Source organism: Salmo salar, chromosome 15 (assembly GCF_965601325.2).
Source record: "Salmo salar chromosome 15, fSalSal1, whole genome shotgun sequence".
NCBI lineage: Eukaryota > Metazoa > Chordata > Actinopteri > Salmoniformes > Salmonidae > Salmo > Salmo salar.
Window position 1 is genome coordinate 81,909,864 of NC_138305.1, and position 6,816 is coordinate 81,916,679.

At 43.0% G+C, this 6,816-nt stretch overlaps 1 protein-coding gene across 1 annotated transcript; it reads right to left on the reverse strand.

The window, feature by feature from the left end:
- Positions 1-1,165: 1,165 nt before the first annotated feature.
- LOC106572073 (serine/threonine-protein kinase pim-1) lies at positions 1,166-4,971 on the reverse strand. The gene is made up of 6 exons (XM_014145875.3): positions 4,566-4,971; positions 4,240-4,346; positions 4,041-4,091; positions 3,305-3,671; positions 2,753-2,929; positions 1,166-2,620 (listed from the first exon to the last, which is right to left on the reverse strand). Exons 1-6 carry the CDS (start codon positions 4,645-4,647, stop codon positions 2,442-2,444), a joined length of 963 nt encoding a protein of 320 aa, XP_014001350.1. The 5' UTR covers positions 4,648-4,971; the 3' UTR covers positions 1,166-2,441.
- Positions 4,972-6,816: the final 1,845 nt, after the last annotated feature.

The following is a 6,816-nucleotide window of genomic DNA, read 5'->3' on the forward strand; positions in this document are numbered from 1 at the left end:
AGCCTTTTGATGTTGTAGTTTTGGCGGGAGGAATCTCCGTGTAACAAAAGGTTTCTTTCCCCTCAATCCTGCAGAGCCCAAAGGCAGAGTTTCTAAAAGGTATTTACGACCCTCATAAAACGGCCAACTTCACCCGTCTCCCCCTCTGCGGGAGAGAGAGGGCGGTGTAGAGCAGACTCACTGTAACCTGATCCTTTGTATCGGGTTGCATTATGTAGTAATTGCATTATGTAGTAATCTATGTGTAATCTATCCTTTGTGTGTTTACGTAATTCTGTGTGATCATTTAGTTAGTTAGTAAATAAATAAGTCAATTGTGTATCGCTGATTCATCATGGAGACTAGGGTTTATGCAGATTTATAGGATTATGCAGTAAAAATACATTAGTAAGTGACTGTTATCTACATATATGAATATATCTTATAAGAGTTTCATTCAGGAGATAGTAACGCATTAAATACGTTTTCCCGTGGTGCCCCAGATTAGCATATGCGGAGATCATCTGTTCATCCATACTGCAACTCACAAACACACGGCGGATGGAACCAAAGATCTCCAATTTGGACTCCAGAACAAAGGACAAATTTCCACTGGTCTAATGTCCATTGCTTGTGTTTCTTGGCCCAAGCAAGTCTCTTATTCTTATTGATGTCCTTTAATAGTGGTTTCTATGCAGCAATTCAACCATGAAGGCCTGATTTACACAGTCTCCTCTGAACAGTTGATGTTGAGATGTGTCTGTTTCTTGAAATCTGTGTAGAGTTTATTTGGGCTGTAATTTCTGAGGCTGGTAACTCTAATGATCTCTACAGCAGAGGTAACTCTGGGCCTTCCATTCCTGTGGCGGTCTTCATGAGAGCCAGTTTCATCATAGTGCTTGATGGTTTTTGCGACTGCACTTGAAGGAACATTCAAAGTTCTTTACATTTTCTGTATTGACTGACCATGTCTTACAGGACTGTTGTTTCTCTTTGCTTATTTGAGCTGTTATTGCCATAATATGGACTTGGTCTTTTACCAAATAGGGCTACCTTCTGTATACAACCCCTACCTTGTCACAACACAACTGATTGGCTCAAACGCATTTTTTCTCTTGTGTTTGTAGTTGAAATACCAGGCTCATGGTAGACATTATCTCGTGAAGTAAAACAAGTTGGTCAAAAGTCAAGGTAACAAAAATATTTATTGAAATCGTATAAAAATAGTGAACAATTTACAATTCTAATTTGAATGAAAACAAAACAATCCAAGCCGCAAACATGCAACAAGAGGTGAAAACAATGTTGATGTATGACAAACACACTTGCTTACTCAGAACATTGTCAATACATCCAAATTAACAGCAGACAAATAACTAACAGTTACCATCAGGAACTTTCAACATACATTCAAATGGAAGTGCTTTGAAGGTTATTTACACACACATATATACATACACATCTGCTCCGAAGATTAAGCCATAAATATGGTCAAAATAGTTAAATAATATATGGGCCCTTCAACAACTGTGGAATGAAATATACAGCCGAAATTCTCTATAAATAAATAAACATTTCCACACAGCTCGAGAAAAAAAAAAATCACACAAATATTATTCACAATAGCCTTATTCCTAGCCTGTGAGGTGAAAGATAGACATGTTTACTCAAACAAAAAAAGCATTTAATATTTTAGTGTGGAGCTTTGCATTGCAGTGTGCATTCACGTCTGGGTGAGTGGTAGTTGTGTGTAGACAGGTGCTAAAAGCTCGGAGGTGGATGCAGGAAACTGAGGTAAGTCTTCCGGTTTTTGTTTGCACAGGTTTGTGTGTACTATAGGAGGTTCTCTGGCCGCTGTCGATATTGGAAAATGGCAAAGTCTTTACTGATCTAGTCCTATAAGACAAAAGCAGGAAATAAAACCTTGTAAAGTAAAAAAAAGAAAGAAAAAAGATATGTTGGCTTCATGAAATTCAAGTATTTCCAGGGTCCTCAACAATCTGACACACCAAAGGCACTTCGATTTGCTCCTCTTTGCTTCCTCTGACACCCACTCATCAGTGAGGCAGGGCAGAGTACAATGGCTGGTTGGTAGCTAGCTAGTTATGTAACAAAGACTGTCCACTTGTTCATGCCTTCAGCAGAACAGATCACATGAGTAGGGATGGACTTCGTCCTTTCTGGTGTACATACTCTCACACCACAGCCAATATTACAGAGCAAGTCCTTCGTCGGGGTGAGAATAGCTTTTGATATTACAGTGTCCAATTAAGTAGCCATTAAGGATGTTTGGTTTTCATGAAGTCCAAAAGGAGAGTGAACAGGTGGGGTCTGGCCACAAGAGAAAGAGGGAGATATTTAAATAAAATGTAACGTCCTTCTGTATAGTCCATATTGTCTTTGGTGTACAGCCACGTCAGTCCTTTGTGTTGTACTAGTCTGTCAGTGCAGTGATACAGTCATTAGGCCACCACGGTGGTGAAAGCAGTAGGCTCGTGACTGATGCTGTGCAGTCTGATCTCTGTGCTCTGCTCGGCTGAGGACACTGTGCTCTGCATCCACGGGTGATTGATGATGTCCTCAAACGATGGCCTCTCAGCAGGCCTCAGGGACAGGCACAACTTGATCAACTGCTGGCACTCTGGAAGAACAATGGGGATAATGGTTAGTCAGTGCTTAGACTGGTCACCCAATGACTAATACATGAGCAATATAGTCCACCGGTGTAGCTTATTAGGTTTCAGGATGTTTTGTTCCAGTTATTGGGGCTCACCTGTGGAGATTCTTCGTCTGAAGAGCACCTGGCCTTGTACAATCTCCTCGTCCTGCTCGAAGGGGATATCTCCACACACCATGTCATACAGCAGGACACCCAAAGACCAAACTGTTGCTGACCGCCCATGGTACCGATGGTATTTGATCCATTCAGGTGGACTGTACACTCTAGTGCCTTTTGATAGAGAAATAACAATAATGGTTCATTTCAATGATGTGCTCAATTTCTATGAAGAAATACTAGCACAGAACGCTTTCAAAAATGGACACACAAAACTAATATTAAGTACTGATTTAATAAATCTGATTATATGGATTAAACATTGATAAATAATCACTGCGTGCCTTCTATTGAGGTCAAGCGCCAGTGAGCGTGACAGTAGGTGTGTGAGAGACTGAGTGTGTGGGAGGAGAGCCTGACATGTGACAATGTTTATAAACTTTGAGTTGTAAAAATGCACTTTCCCTCCAAAGGGTGGCGCCAAAATCAACACCTCCAGCTAACCACTAACACGGACTATGATTAGAGTATATCAACGAGGATGCTTACCATCGAAGTCGGTGTAAACAGTGTCTTTGAGCAATGCCCCGGATCCGAAGTCAATAAGCTTCATTTCGCCCGTCTGAAGATCAATGAGGATGTTTTCATCTTTGATGTCCCTGTGTACAACCCCACAGTTGTGGCAGTGTCGAACGGCTTCAAGAACCTGACGGAAGAAGTTCTTTGCCAGCTCCTCTGGTAAAGCACCTTTCTCAGTGATGAAATCAAAAAGGTCCTTGACCTTCTCCGGCCGATCCATGACAATAATAAAGCTGTCAGGTCGCTCGTACCAGTCCAGCATCTTTATCACGCCCCGAGCTCCATTTCCAACTTTCTTCATGAGTAGAACCTCCATGGGGACACGAGAGCCATTTGGCTGAAAATAAAATTGAAATCTGGTTAATTTCTGCCGCCAATTGTGAGAAGGCAATAATAAACGTGTCGTACCCCACGAATGATGCAGCCCCCCGGGCCAATTGTGATATGGCATGTGACCAACATTAATGTTGGTCACATGTTACTATAGCTCCCGCCTTGGGTCAAACAGTTTCATTTGGTATGATGCCAGATCTTTATGGCAATATGCATCATTCACCAGTTTCATTAAAATCGTGCCAGTGCTGTCTTGAGATATCGCGCGTGACGAACTAATGTACGAACGAATGGAACCAGACCCACAGTCCCCTGGACAACAACATACTATACATGTCTCTAAACTAAAATGCACAACCAAAAGCATCCTTACCAGCTCTCCCCACTGTGAGACCCGATCCTTAGCCACGTGTTTGACAGCAACCTGTGTGTGGAAAAAAAGCATCAGATCAATTAAACCTGATATTAGAGACGAGAAAATATGCAAAGATATGAATTGATAAACCAACTTGTATTTAAAAGATATATTTAAAGAATGCGACTGTTGACAATAAAATGTAAGAAATACTAACCAGTGCTCCATCTGAAATTCTTGTGCCGGAATACACCGTTCCAAAACCGCCACTTCCCAGCACAGAGCCGACCTGGTAAAGCTTCTCGAAAGGCTCCCTCTCTTTCCCTGTAAATATACAACAACATACGATTAATACAACTCTTCCACACAGTTAGTGTAATGTTACATGTGTGAATACAAATAATTGAAATACCCGAAAGGGAAACGGTTACTGTAGATTAGTTAAAATGAAAAATACAGTATTGGTAGTCTAGTAGCAAGGTAGCATAATGTTACTCGTTAGCTAATAGCGAACCTCCATTTACAAGACAAGCGTCATCTAACCTTGGTGAACTTGAAGCTGGATTTTCGCCGGCATATCAACGGTGGAGATATGAGCGAATGAGTTAAATTTAGACAGCAGCATTCCTGTAATCCACGAAATTGGACGATTTATTCTGCAAATATTCCGATGTGGTATCCAGTTGAACTATATCTGGCGCGTGACCCACGTTGCTGTAGGAAAAAAATGCGGCACCAATCCTCGTCTCATCCGGGTCTTGCGAAGACTCGTTATTTGGTCCTTTAACGTAAACGACTCCGTATCCAATGATTTGAAATATCGAGTAGCCTAATAATACAATATGACTGTTGATATACTGTACAATTACTTGTAAACAGTAAGCCAAATTGTAAAATGAAAAGAAAAACAGCTCCTCACGTTTTGCTAGGACACCGGCTCTTTGAATTTGAGGAAGGGCAGGGGAAGGACAAATATATATCCATAGTAAATGGGAGTAGCCACCACGAGTTCTATCGTCATTCTGTTCTCCGCCCACCACGCAGTCTCCACCAATGGGAACCATTATAGACTATACAAACGCACGTCAATCATATAATAAAAATAAAGAATAACGTGTAACCGGCTGGACTAGCCGTGGCGGGAATTAAAACGCGCCAAAAGAAGCCACATTTTCCTGCAGTTTAAAAGTAAATGCAAATTGAAGATCTAGGTGGGGCTAACCACTTGAATGAGAGATGCAGTTTGCCCGTTAATGCGTGGTTACTTGCTGTTACTCAGTTATATTGTTTCATGCTTCAGTCTTTGGTGCAACATAGTTTTGAAAAAATAAAACAAAATATCAATTGAACTGCCTTTTATATTATAGGAAATAGACGATTTTGGCTACCCTAAATTAGATTGAGATTTAGCGCGTTTATTAGTGACATGCACAGGGTTGGAGATGTACATCCAACTCAGCTCCAACAGCGCAGGTCAAAGGGAGGAATGAAACAATAGAATAATAATAATAAAAGGACAGGGTAAATGGGGGTATCTGATTTGTGGTGGCTAATTATAAAATGTCAATTTGGTGGGGGCAGGGTAATTGTCCATTGAGGTTGGGGGGGGGGGGGGGGGTCCATGGGGGTGCGGCAAGGTGGGGGAGGGGAGGGGTGGGAGTATGTAGCTGACTAGTGGTGGCTAGTCAGTAGCCTGATGGTCTGGGGGTAGAAGCCAGTCTTTCAGGTTTTGCCATGATACTCCTATACTGCCCACATCTGAGTGATGAAAGCGGGCAGAACAGTCCATGGCTCGGGTGGCTAGGGTCCCAGATTATCTTCTTGGCCTTCTTGCGACACATGGTGTTGTAGTAGTTGTCCTGGAGGGCAGACAGTGAGCACCCAATTGTGGTGGAGTTGCCGTACCAGGCTGTGATGCAGCCCGACAGTGTGCTCTCCACGGTGCTCCTGTAGAACACTGAGGGCCCTCAAGGACAGGTCAAATTTCTTCAACCTCCTCCTGCCCGTGTGGTTTGACCATTTCAGCTCCTCGGAGATGTGTACGCTGAGGAACATTACGTTTTTGACCGTCTCCACAGCGGCCCTGTTGATGAGGATGGGGGCATGCCCAGCCTGGTTCCTCCTGAAGTAATTAATCAGCTCCTTTATTTTGCTGATGTTGAGGGAGAGGTTGTTTATCTTGCACCACGCCGTCAGATTGCCTTCCTCCTCCCTGTAGGCCATCTCGTCGTTGTTGGTAATCAGGCCTACTACTGTCGTGTCATCAGCAAACTTGCAGTTAGACCTGTGTGAGGCCACGCAGTTGTGGTACACAGGGAGTACAGGAGGGGACTGAGGATGCACCCTTGTGGGGCCCCCATGTTGAGAAGGGAGTGTTTTGCATACCTTCACCACCTGGGCCGTCATTAAGTCCAGGATCCAGTTGCATAGGGAGGAGTTCAGTTCCAGGGCCGTGAGCTTTGTGGTGAGCTTAGAGGGCACTATGCTAAAGGCCAAGCTGTAGTCGATGAACAGCATCCTCACATATGCATTCCTTTTGTCCAGGTGGGTGAGGGCAGTGTGCAGTGCAATGGAGATTGCATAGTCTGAGGATCTGTTGGGGTGGTAGGCAAATTGGAGAAGATTGAGTGTGTTGGGGAGGGAGGAGTTGATGTGGTCATTGACTAACCTCTCAAAGCACTTCATGATGGAAATGAGTGCTACAGGTTGGAAGTAAAAAAAAAAAATGTAACCATTATTTGACTAGGCAAGTCAGTTAAGAACAAATTCTTATTTACAATGACGGCCTACCCCG